General features: G+C 42.2%; 1 protein-coding gene across 4 annotated transcripts in view; it reads left to right on the plus strand.

Annotated features, from left to right (window-relative positions):
• The window catches only part of RIPK2 (receptor interacting serine/threonine kinase 2), a 30535-nt gene extending 20177 nt beyond the window's left edge, over window positions 1–10358 (plus strand). Inside the window, exons 7-12 of one of the 4 annotated variants that reach the window (XM_081070773.1) lie at window positions 852–937; window positions 2555–2644; window positions 3754–3847; window positions 5372–5527; window positions 6000–6380; window positions 9243–10358. In XM_081070773.1, the coding sequence (XP_080926899.1) occupies window positions 852–937; window positions 2555–2644; window positions 3754–3847; window positions 5372–5527; window positions 6000–6346 (773 nt within the window). In that variant the 3' untranslated portion in view covers window positions 6347–6380; window positions 9243–10358. Of the gene's footprint in view, window positions 1–851; window positions 938–2554; window positions 2645–3753; window positions 3848–5371; window positions 5528–5999; window positions 6485–9242 lie in introns of those variants that run through there. The other 3 variants (XM_081070774.1, XM_081070776.1, XM_081070775.1) reach the window with 3 other exon arrangements.
• Window positions 10359–11406: the final 1048 nt, after the last annotated feature.

The raw sequence follows: 11406 nt of genomic DNA on the forward strand, positions 1-11406 counted from the left end.
ACTGTCAATTCTTGCTATTGTCTGTCTTTTTAATTATGTATGGTGTGATAACTCATTATCCTTTAATTTGCCCTTCTTGATGATTAATGTTAAACATTTTTTCATGTGCTTTTTATTCATTTGTGTATCTCCTTTGCTGAAGTTCAATCTTTTGACCATTTTTAAATTGGGTTATTTGTCTTATTATTAAGTTGTCAGAGTTCTTTATATAGTCAAGATATAAGTCCTTTAGTAGACACGATAAGCAAAATTGTTCTCTCGGTCTGTGGCTTCTCTTTTCATTTTTCTTAATAGTGTCTTTTGAAGTGCAAAAGTTGTCAATTTCTTGAAGTTCAATGACCAATTATTTTATGGATCCTGTCGTTGATGTCGTATCTAAGAGTTCTTTGCCTCACCCAGGTCAGGAAGATGTTCTCTTACATTTCCACAGAAGTGCATGACCCATTTCAGGTGAACTCTATGTATGGGTGAGGTTGGGAGTCTAAATTGATCTGTTTCCACATGGATCTGCACCAGTCCTAGTACCATTTTTTGAAATGACTACCTTTCCCTGTAGCATTGCCTTAGAAACGTTGTCAAAAAGCAGTTGATCATAATTGTGAGGGTTTATTTGTGGACTCAATTCTGTTTCTGCTCCATTGTGTATGTCTTTCATTTTCCCCCCATTTTTTACCCCTTTCCCCTTTGGTGACCATCAGCATATATCATTATGCCTCTAATTAAGACAGTTGAATGTCATCAGTTTAGGGGAAAATTCGCTTAGGGCCTTATCAGTTAAATATTAGCATTTATATTATTCAAGTTAATGATTAGAAGCATTCTGAACTCAAATTGTTTTTTTCTTTCTTTAGAATGCTTAATAGAACTTGAGCCAGTTCTGAGAACATTTGAAGAGATAACTTTTCTTGAAGCTGTTATGCAACTAAAGAAAACAAAGGTAAATTGCTAAATGATGCGCTTGGAATTGGACTTTAAACAATTACGTATTAGTCATGGAGATTTTTAGTGTAGTTTGTAGTTTTTATCTGTGCACTTTTCAGAACTATGGGCTGTAGTACTAGGTGGGAGAGTTTACCAAAGACTGTGAATCCTATCTGTCATCGGAATAGCTTCTCCATTTCATTCAAATGGCCACCTCCAAATTTCCAAGACATTTCCAGAACTCTTATATAAATTTAAATTTAGTATGTGTGATGAATGCCAGTGGGTACAGTGAATGCCCTAAATAAAGTAGGGGGCTTGTTTTTGTCTACATTTATTTCCTTCAAGTTTTAATATACAGAGTAATAGATACCTGGTTTCTTGCTCTTCTCTCTATCCAGTGTTCTTGGGCTTTCCTGAGACTTAGGTAAGCTGTAGAATTTTTATTACTAGTTAAAGCCAAATTGTGTCTTTTTCAACTGCTTGTGTTCTTGTTGTCCCACTCACTTGAGGTTGCCCAGCCCTAGTAGCAGCTGACGGATTAGTTACCGAGAGCACTTGTCTCGTTTGCCCCCCTGGCTCTTGTGCAGACAACGAAAGGGACTTCTTCACGTTCTCAAAGGCTGTGGTAAAGCAGCTCCAGTCCTTCAGGGACAGAGCTGTTCAGAGCTGGCTGGGTTTCACTGGATGGTACTGCATTGGAAATGGGACAGTAAAATTGCTGGTTATTAGCCAGACTCTTTGGTTGTCAGCCGACTTACTGTGCAGGTCACGTGTGACACAGTGACACTGCTGCTGGCCACCTACAGTTTGCTGGGTAGGTTGACATAACCTTTGGTTTAGAAGGGATTTGCATAAAGGAAACAACTACCATAACCAAACTAAAAATTGATGGTGGCAATACCAGTGCCTGAGTTTTTTAAGGAACTAAAGAGGAACTGTGTTCATTCTTTTGACAACTTTTCTTGGACTCCCCCACTGCTGAGTAGGTACAATCTTTTCCAGAATATATATCCAATTTCTCCACTTTTTAGGAGATCAAACTTCTGATAACATTTCTTTTTGAAGTATCTTTTCAGTTCCCTTTCCTCATAACTTTCTCTTCTTCCAAGTAAAGGTGGATAGAAGGGTCTGTTTTCTTGGTTATAAAGTAGAAGAGAACCTTCCAGTTCCTTTTTGTCCCCAAACAACTTAAATACTGAGATTTATATTTAAAACTTAATTTTTAGAAGAAATTGTGGCTTTTTAAATAAAGTATATATTTTCAAATAATTTGAGTATCATTTAATAGTATCATTCAGTGCTTTTAAGTTGCTGTATTGTTTTCACTTAAGAATTGTAGTTATTATTTTTAAAAAAAAGTCCTTAAATCAATTCTGTGAAACTTGTAGGGCAAGAATATCGTCCATTTTACAGGTGGAATAACTGAGGTATAGGGAGGTTAGTTACATAACACCGTACACAACTAGCTAACAGTAGGGCCAAGAGAAGACTATAGATTTAATAAGATTTTTGATAAAGAAATTTCTGAAAGCAAAGATCACCATTTAGGGTGAGTTGTTTTATTTGAGTCTTTTTCTCTCATTAATTTCCTAATCACTGCGATTAAAGTACATATATGTATTCATTCCAGTTACAGAGCGCTTCGATTACTAGTCACTTCTGTGACAAGAAGGAAACGGAGTTACCTCTGAACATAGCTCTAAGCCATGGTCCACAGGAGGTAAAAAAAAAAAAAATGTTGATAAACTGAAATGTGCAAAGAATATGAAAAGTCATGTAGTCTAACTCCTCCTTTTATAGATGGGAAACTAAAGCCGGGAGGTTCTGGGGTCTGATCCGTAGCCCATGGCCACCTCCAACCGGAGACCCAGCTCTCCAGGTCTCAGCTCCCTGTTCAGCCTTCAGAGCACAGCCCTGGCTTCCTCAGTGGCGCTGACTTCTCCGTGCCACAGTCTAGTGTGATGACCAGGGTTCCAGGGTGGCACGAGGCACATCATTGACTACAGTTGTGCCACTATCCTATGGCTTCCTGTCCAAATGCAAATGTAATAGCTGTACCACCTACCTGCCTTTCTTATCACAATCATTAATACAAGCAACATGCCATTTGTATGGCTATCTACAAAGAACAATTTTGTTAGTAGCATTCTTTTAGGCTTATTTCATGTTAGTCATTTATTTTAAGAATGTTAGTGTTCACTTTATAGATTCAGGAAATTCCTTCAAATTGAACCTTAGAGACAGGACTGCGTCTTGAATCACCTTAACACACATTGTCTCACTGGGTCTCTGAGCCCAACATGCCCGTTTTAGACAGATCCCTCAGATGTCACAGGGAGAGAACCTGACAGCCAGAGGGGAGACATGCCTCATTGATGCTGAGTCAGTGACACCATGACATAGCTAGGAGAGGGCTGCTACACTCCCCATCACCTCTCCTGGACCAGGTGGAGGGAGCCTGAGGCACAGAGAACAAGTGTTTGCTCAAAATCAGTAGGTAGCCAGAGTTTCAGATTTCTGATTTCTAATTAACTGGACAAAGCCTCGCAGATCATATCGCACACACTGGAAAAATAACAACTTCTCATATATTTCACTATTGCATCATGCCCCCTCAGTCTGAGTTGATAAAAAAATCAAGTTAATTTTTGTTTATTTGATATGTGTATTTCTTTAGTTTTGTAAGTAGTTTTGATTGTTAATAAAACTACTTACAATCTGTAGTTTTGATTGTTAATAAGCCCAAAGCAAGAACTATTGAGCAATTAGAGCTGTATGACTTCTAAAACGACTTTTCTTAGGCTAAATCATTTATCCTGTTTACCTTAGGAATCGTGTGGATCCTCTCAGCTCCATAAACAGAGCGGTTCTCCCGGAACCGCTCAGTCCCCATCGGCTCCTCAGGACAATGGCTTGTTACCTGGTGTGTACATTTTTCAGTCAAGTTTTCCATTTTCTTTCAAGGTGATATTCTTGGCAAACAGCCATGCTTTGTATGGAACATTTGCATTCATGGCTCATTTTTACAAAGGGACAGAGTCTAAAGATGTGAAAATAGTAGCAGAAGTTCAAATATATTTAAGTATTAAAGGCATTATGTTAGATTTTATAGAAAGATGTGAAACTTCTGGTAAGAAAGAGGAGAAACATGTCTCAGTAAACACTGGGAGACAGAAACTAAGGGGTTGAAGAGAGACGGACCCAGCTGTAGGCTACAGTGGAAGACAGCATTTCTTCCAAAGAACGCTCACAGCAACATCGTGAGGGAGATAATTCCTCATCTGACGCATTTTTAAGACCAAGACTTGTGGATCACATAGTTAGTAGCTGGCAAATCCAAGACTCAGAGCCAGGTCCTTTGATAAGTATTTTCATGTCACGCCATGTTGTCACCATGAAGAAGTGTAGTATGGCTGGCCGAAGGCTGGGCTTGTAGCTATAAAGGATGGGCCCTGCAGGCAAAGGGACAACCTAGAAGCACAGAAGCAAGAACACACAGAACAGTAAGTAGTTGGGATTAGCGGGTGAAAAGCATGAATGGGCTCGAGCATCCTGAGTTCCCACCTGAGGAGAAGCTGTTTGGGCTTTCCCCTGGACAGGGAGTGACTACTGAAATTTCCGAGCAAGGTGTGATGTGATGAAATGTTGGGCTTTAGGCAGGTTCATCCTGGCTGAGATAGTAGGCTCTTTGGGACTGAAAAGGAGATGAGGTAGGGAGACCCACTGGGAGACTGCAGTACAGCAGAGAGAGTAGGAGGCTGGTCCCAGGGTAAGCGGGGGAGGTGCGGGGCTGTCATGGGGGACACACGGGTAGGACTGGTCACTGTCCACTTGCAAGAGGGGCAAGAGGAAGTAAGGCGGCAGAAGTGAAGCCCGGTGACTGGGAGAACACTGGTGCTAGTAACAGAGACGGCAGTTGGAACAGGTTTTAGAGTCAAGATGGATAATTAAGGTTTATGTTTTTAAATGAGGTGCTTAGCAGCGCATAGAGGGTGATGTCCAGTGGACTGTTTAAAACGTGGGACTGAGGGGTGCCATGAAATCCGGAAAGGTCTTTATGGATGTGGGGAGAGAGGTGCCAGTTGAGGCCCTGAGGCTGAGTGAGTAGGACAGCCAGAGGAGAGTGAAGAAAAACACACGTCACGTATGGATTTAGAGGAGCCGTGTAAAGCGCATAAGGACGAAGACGACACAGAAGAAGCCACAGGGGACTCTGTGAAGAAGTACAATTCCATCACTGGCACAGACAGAAGGACTGTAAAAAGATTCAGTGTAATCCCTTGTTTGTTCCAAAAAATATTTACTTGGGAATTTGGTTTATGAAGCAGTTTTACTAGCAGTGAAACAATAGACCCCGACAGCTAGCCTCGCTATGACCGGACGTGGGTATTTTAGCTAACAGGAGCAGCTAGGAATACTGTGCCCCAATGGAGATGTCGCTTCCCAGGGAAAACCCAGGACCTGTCCACGCTGCACCACTGTCCGGCGAATCACAGCTGGGACAGCGGCGTGTCTGCGGCTCAGAGGCCGCCATCCTGTGAGCAGAGGACGGCCCTGCACTCTTTAGCGGTCGTAAGTCCACTGTCAGCCGAGGCACATCCAGGTAAACACCCGCTGTGAGACGCTTTCTCCGTGAGGCCGCTCAGCTCACAGCTCTGAGCTCAGCAGTCTTGCCCTTCAGTCAGTTGTGTTCGTCTTCATGTCCTCACCCTGGTAAATTCACACCTTCCTAAGTCGGTATTCCGTGACCATCTCTAGGGAGGAGGCCTACGAGGAGGTAACCTAATAGTAACCTAATAGGTTACTACAGGTGAACCTGTTCTGATTTAACAAATACGCAGGTATCTTTTGTTTTAAAAAAAAACACCTGAAAATGAAGAAGTTTCGCCCCCACGATCGACAGCATATAAATCGGAGGGGAAGGGCAGAGATAGCCCAAATACCTGAATGTTTCCTGAACATTAACAGCATCCCCCCCAAAATACTGGTTTTCCGTGCCAGCACGACTATAGCAAAATCTGCATGCAGTTTGACTCCTTGCCGCTTCCTGACCCCTCCCCGCTTTTCACTGCCAGCCCTGCTCTCTACAGAGCGCTCACAGCCTGGCGCGGCCCAGCAGTGGATCCAGAGCAGAAGGGAGGACGTTGTCGCCCAGATGACAGAAGCCTGCCTGAACCAGTCCCTCGACGCCCTTCTGTCCAGGGACCTGATCATGAAGGAGGACTATGAACTCGTCAGCACCAAGCCCACGAGGACCGCCAAGGTCAGACAGTTACTGGACATCAGTGACATCCAGGGCGAAGAGTTCGCCAGAGTCATAGTACACAAGCTGAAAGACAACAAGCAGCTGGGTCTTCAGCCCTACCCGGAAATGCTGACGCTTTCTCAACCGCTGTCCCTATTTCAAAATAAAAGCCTATAGTGACCCTTTTTCAAGAAGAACAGTTTATTAAAAGGTATTTTATATTTCTGGTGCCTGATCACTTTTTATAAAATCCATGTGAGTATTAAAGGTTTTAATGAAGGTTCTTTTTCAGATAAATATTAGCCTCCCTCCATGGCATTACCGTATATTTTTAAATTAATATAGAACAAAGTTTGTGTTTTGCTTCATAGTTCAATTTTTTGTCTCTTAGGTTAATTGAAACTATTTTTTTTAAATGTAATAATTATGTGCTGCTTGTACATGGCAATGCCTTTAGGTGTCATACCGTGTTTCCCAGAAAATAAGACCTAGCCAGACCATCAGCTCTAATGCGTCTTTTGGAGCAAAATTAATATAAGACCCAGTATTATGTTATATTAATATATTATAATTATCATTATATTATATCATATTAAGACCCGGTCTTATATTAAAATAAGACCGGTTCTCATATTAATTTTTGCTCCAAAAGACGCATTAGAGCTGATGGTCCAGCTAGGTCTTATTTTCAGGGAAACACGGTACATCTCTCCTGGAAGCCATTTTCATGTTCACTTTCTTTGTGGATTATTTATTACTTGTCTAAGATGCAGTTTGGCTTTTGATTCGTACCCTGTACGAATCAAAACCTTAAATCAGAGACAGTACAGCATTCCTACTACCCTGTTACAGCCCAGGTTCACATCTTCTCCAGAGGGTGGGTCATTAAACCCTGTTATCTAGATTACATTTTTAAAATGTTATTCATTTTTTAAAAATTGCTTCAAGATAAAATAGTGCAAAGAACATAAAGAAAAATATTAATCTTTCAAAGTGTGTTTCTAACCTCAACCAGCAACCTCGGTAAGCAAAGTAGACAGCGTGGAGTGTATCCTTTTGTCCCCTTCTCCCTGCTCATGTGGGAGAGGGCCTTTTCTTAGTAGTACTGTCATTGTAACACTCATACTGTAGCCGCTTTTTGCACTGAATAGGACATCATGTCCACATCGCTACACACTAGTTCATTCTTTTTAACTGCTATATATACAATTATCAGGGCTGCTTTTTTGTTTTCTTAACTTGTTCACACAAAGTTTAGCCCAAAAAATACAAATATAATGTGAGCTCTTTTTTCTGGTTATGTCACTAAATGCAAATTTACAAGGAATAATAGCCCTTTTCTGAAGATGTTTATTAGCCATGTCAGCAAGAAGTGTGATACAGGACAAATGTGAAAGCACAAACTTTCAAGAAGCACCATACTCACAGGATGAAGAAAAAACAAATGAGTAAGGGTGAAAATGACTAAATGGCGTTGAGGCAATTAAATATTTTATTAAAATTATAAAAATAAGTATTTTAATCTTCATTTTGGAGCTTGACTAATCTATGGTGCCTCATTACTATGCCTCTGAGAAATATGGAAATAGGGAAAATGGAAACTAAGTATATGAGTTATCTATTATTATACCTATTATTTTTCAAAGTGTCAGGATAAAGATTTAATTTGGGAAATAAACTGAGAAAAAAGCATCTTTTCTTTCGGAAGCTTTGCCCTTCTCTGTACATACTCTAAGACATGCATTTGTTTGAGCCCGGAGGGTCTGAAGTCGGCTTCTGTCACTTTGGTGACATGGCTGGCGCATCAGCGGTGACACACTGAACCTGCCCGCGATTTCCTTTTGGGATCAGAGCGTGGAGCTCGGCTTCCTAGCCGGTCTGTATGCTTATGGTGCCTGCACACCAGAGGCTTTTGCCATCATTTAATGTAAGGGAGGCGCGCTGGGCTCATCCGTCACCACAGCTCTGCAGACTTGTGCATCAATGACAACGTACTGATGAGGATATCCAGGGAAGGTGGCTGTGCCATGAACCCCACTGCAGGGGAGCTGTCACATGTCCCAGGAGCCAACTCATTACCACCGCATTTTACAGCAGCAATGTTTAGGGGCAGCTGTGATGCAGTGTGCTGAGTGTCACCAGTGAGAACAGGACGGGGCTGGATGTTCAGCAGACGCTTTCTGTCTCTAAGGAACGGCTCAGTGGGATGGAGGGGAAAGATGTGCCCTCGCAAGCCCACTTCCCACACGCCGTGCCCTGCGGCTAGCTACAGGCGAACCGCTACAGGTCACGCACGCAGCGCGAGGGAACAGCTGGGTCGTGTGGCAGGAGTTCTGGTCAGTTCTTTCTTGAGCCTTCTAATTTAAAGGAGAATTTCACAAAAAGAGAACAGGTTCAGGCTCAGAGCTTCAGGCACAATATTCAGCAAGAGTTTTATACTTCTTTTAAGTTGTATTTCGTTTGAAAATGATGCCTATATTAACAAATGGTACTAATTTTCTGTTTCTAATAAAGTTTTGTTTTATAATAGTGAAATAAGACAACTCAAAATACTACATTACAAAACAGGTAGTACATGAATGTGACAACCATCATAGAAGTAGTCGGGGAATGACAGAGTAGGAGTCCCTCTGGGAAGGGACCTGATCATTGCCACAGCCTCTGCTCACTGGGCAGCACGAGGTAATGCTGAGGAGGCCACTTCGCGGCGTGTTGTTCAGGACAATGACAGTGCCACCACAAGTGCAGTCCGCGGGATATCACTGCAGCTTGTCAGAAATGCAAACCATGGCCCCACCCACCTCCGCCCTTCTCAGTCAGTCTCCGAGCCTGTCCTAACCAGCCCTCCAGGCCCCTGTGCGTGCTGACATTCCAGACCCTGTTCTCAGAAACACGACAAAACTGCATAAACTCATTTCTCTTCAGGTTCACAGACCTGTCTTCCGTAGTGCTAGTTGCCACGCTAGTCTTCAGAATGTACAGTCTCAGAACTCGGGTTTGATTAGAAAAGTTTACCTGGTTTTGCATCCAACTTGAATTCCCAAAACAATTTTGGTTGTGTTTTGTATTTTAGAAAGATCACTTAGCGTGATCCTCAGATCAGTAGACTAGGATCTACAGCTCGGCGTTTTAAGGAAGAACTTCAGAGGGACAAACACTTGCCTGATGACAACAGAAGCAGAGCTGAGGGGAACGAGACAAGAAGCAAGACTGACCGCTGGACGTTACACTAAGGAGACTGGGAGTCCAGCGGGCGTGCCAAGCAGTGAGCTGGTTTCCATTTCACTCCTTTGTCGTTAATCCGCTGCCCACTCTCCACCCCCTCAGTCCAATACTCAATTTTCTAATTCATGAAGGAAAATTAGGACCCATCGGGAGAACAGGAGAGTCGTAAACGCTCACGTTCGGCCCGTCTCACAAGCATCCCCTTAGTGTCAGAAGTTCGCTTCCTCTAAAGTCCCACCTCCCACCTCGCCTCATTCCCAAACTACCTCCGCGTTTTCGCTCCCTCCCCACTGGATCATTTTTGTTTTTCAATCTCAACGCAGATTTCCTTTAAACACAGAACTCCTTTGCTTCACTGTCTATTACTTTTCATCCTTTTCCTGGAAAATTATTCTAACCACCTTTATGCTCTTGTTACCAATTTTGATCTTAATTATTTAAAATTTGATGCCATAGAATTAATGACTCTCTGGTTTGAAAGGAACAATTATGCCCGGGATATGCCTCAAATTCCTCTACAACAGAGATGTTAAATACACATGTGTCTTGTGATCCAAAACTTCCACTGATGATGGGGAAACTTACTGCCCAGTCAGGCAGTGGCTCGTCCCCGACTGTTCTATCAGATAATCCTCCCTACACGATTTGAAAATCGCTCTCCCTATAGTCTGTACCCATTGGTCCTGTTTCAAACCTTGGGATGGTGTATAGAGTAAATCTAATGCCTCCCCCATAGGACAGCCCTTCATGTATTTCGAGGCAACTTTCCTGTTCCTGGTGACTTTTTTCTGCTTCCAAATAATCCCTTCTTCCTTCAGTGGCTGTTTAAGAAGCATGATCTATATTCATCTTCAAGTATGGTACCCGTAGCTGGCACGAGGCACTAATCTATTTCGGTCTCAGCAGCACCGTTGGCATATATCCTCCCGTATAATAAACATACTAAAGTCACTTATTAGCAGTCACACGTCATTGTTGAATTGATATTTAACTGCCAGCTAAAAATCCTGTCTTACTACGCTGTTTTGCCTTATTTCTCTTTATTCTCAGAGTTGACTGAGTGGAGTTTTTAGGCCCATATATAGTAGTCTGCCTTTATCTGTTTTTAATTTTTCTGACTTCATCTCTAGTTCCAGTCATTCAATATAGTTTGATTCCTAAACCTGGAATCTTCCAGCGCATCATCCACAAATATGATCAAGGTGCCCTTTGTCATTTCATTCGGGTTCTCACTAAAATGCACGCTGCTGGGCCCAGGGGAACAAGGTCTGCAACCCCCCGCTGGCTTCCTCCCTTCGGCTTGACAGAGCTCAATGAACCATCACTGTTTAGGCGCGACTACTCACCTAGTCACTAGTGAATATACTGGAAAAATTTTAAGTGTGTACATAGTATTTATCATAAAAGAATATGGAATCTATAAATGTAACAAAATAGTCTCTCTTTCCAGGTCAGTTTTTAAAGCACTGGCTTGTTTTCCCATCTAAAATGTGTATTTCAATGTAAGCACACTTTCTTTTGAGATGAGTACATTACATATTAAAAGGGACATGTCTCCTTTCCTTACAAGACGCAATGTGGTGTGGCTCAGGCTCTGCCCAGGAAATCTAGGGTCCAGGCACTGTGCCCACCCAAATCTCATGATTTAAGGGTACCAACTGTATAAACAAGCCCCAAATTCAACATCTGAAAAAAAAACTTAGAGAAATAAAAGATTAAACAGAACTTAAAATTAGTATAAATAATACCACTTAGATTTGAGTGGGTATATCTTTAACACTATAAGTTATTATGCAATAAACAACTATAGATCTAGAAATATTTTTAACTATGACCCTCAAAATCCTATCCCAAAAAGTATTCATTCTTGAAAACTGTCCCATTCTCATCCAAGTCCTGACCTAGGGCGCTGGCCAGGCTAGAGAAGCATCCAGAGCTCCAACTTCCGTAAGCTTTGCTGGGTTCCTCCTGCAGGATGTGCAGACCCCGAGCCAACGGTGAGGCCACCACCA

This window comes from Rhinolophus hipposideros (genome assembly GCF_964194185.1).
Source record: "Rhinolophus hipposideros genome assembly, chromosome: 13".
NCBI lineage: Eukaryota > Metazoa > Chordata > Mammalia > Chiroptera > Rhinolophidae > Rhinolophus > Rhinolophus hipposideros.